The following is a 915-nucleotide window of genomic DNA, read 5'->3' on the forward strand; positions in this document are numbered from 1 at the left end:
TTGGGTGAGAAAAGGTATATTGCCCTATTTTCCTATATCCCCAAGTCATCTAACACAATATTAGGAACACAACGAATATTCACTGGTATATTTCTGATCTTCTGGACACTTTGCATATATAAATAACAATGTTTGAAATCCCAAGGAAGCCTAATCTCTAACAAGATTTGGAGCAAAAAGCTCACTTGACTGAATTTCATGCTGGTTATGCTCCTTAGGTACCTGTTCTTCCAGATGTGCCTTCACCAGCAGCTTCAGTGATGGCTCCACTTGCTCTTCCAGTGGTTCCTAATTGGAAGAATAATGGTGCTTAATGTCTGTGGATACTCAAGAAGAAAACACGCTTTCAGGACATTACATAGTTCATTCATGCCATTAGTTCCTAAAATGTTGTCCTTGTTTATGTTTACTCAATCTCATTATCATGTTCTGGGGTTTTGGCACAGCTTGTGTTGGACCCCAACATAGCTCCTAATGGAGACTTGATCTTGCCTGCTGGGTTTCCAGTGCTGGTGGCCCCAGTGCCTGAAACTCCAGGTGTACTCCTGCTGCCTGTTCTTAGGGAAGCTCCCACAGACTCTCCTGTTGTGCCTAATGAAATAAAAACAATAGCAATGGTTTCAACATATACTAAGCAGTCCCCCATTTATCCACAGGGAATATGTTCAAAGACCCACAGTAGATGCCTGAAACTGTGAATAGTACCAAAACCTATACATACTATGTTTTGTATGATACGATCACATTATATAGGGTGGGTAGCTTATACAGCATGGATATGCTGGACAAGGGGATGACACACATTCCAGGTGAAAAACAGAAGGACAGCAGAAGACTTCATCACACTACTTGGAATGGCATGCAATTTAAAATTTAAGAATTGGTTTTTTCTGAAATTTTACATTTACTATTTTT

The 915-nt window shown here is 40.0% G+C and overlaps 1 protein-coding gene across 1 annotated transcript in view; it reads right to left on the bottom strand.

The window, feature by feature from the left end:
* Positions 1 to 915, bottom strand: part of MUC19 (mucin 19, oligomeric) — a gene marked incomplete at its 3' end in the record, with an annotated part of 133,578 nt that overhangs the window by 65,395 nt on the left and 67,268 nt on the right. The window contains exons 44-45 of the mRNA XM_008567143.1: positions 493 to 591; positions 223 to 288 (exon numbers count right to left, since the gene is read on the bottom strand). Of these exons, the coding sequence (XP_008565365.1) occupies positions 223 to 288; positions 493 to 591 (165 nt within the window). The remainder of the gene's footprint in view (positions 1 to 222; positions 289 to 492; positions 592 to 915) is intronic.

This window comes from Galeopterus variegatus, unplaced genomic scaffold, assembly GCF_000696425.1.
Source record: "Galeopterus variegatus unplaced genomic scaffold, G_variegatus-3.0.2 Scaffold297, whole genome shotgun sequence".
Taxonomy (NCBI): Eukaryota; Metazoa; Chordata; class Mammalia; order Dermoptera; family Cynocephalidae; genus Galeopterus; species Galeopterus variegatus.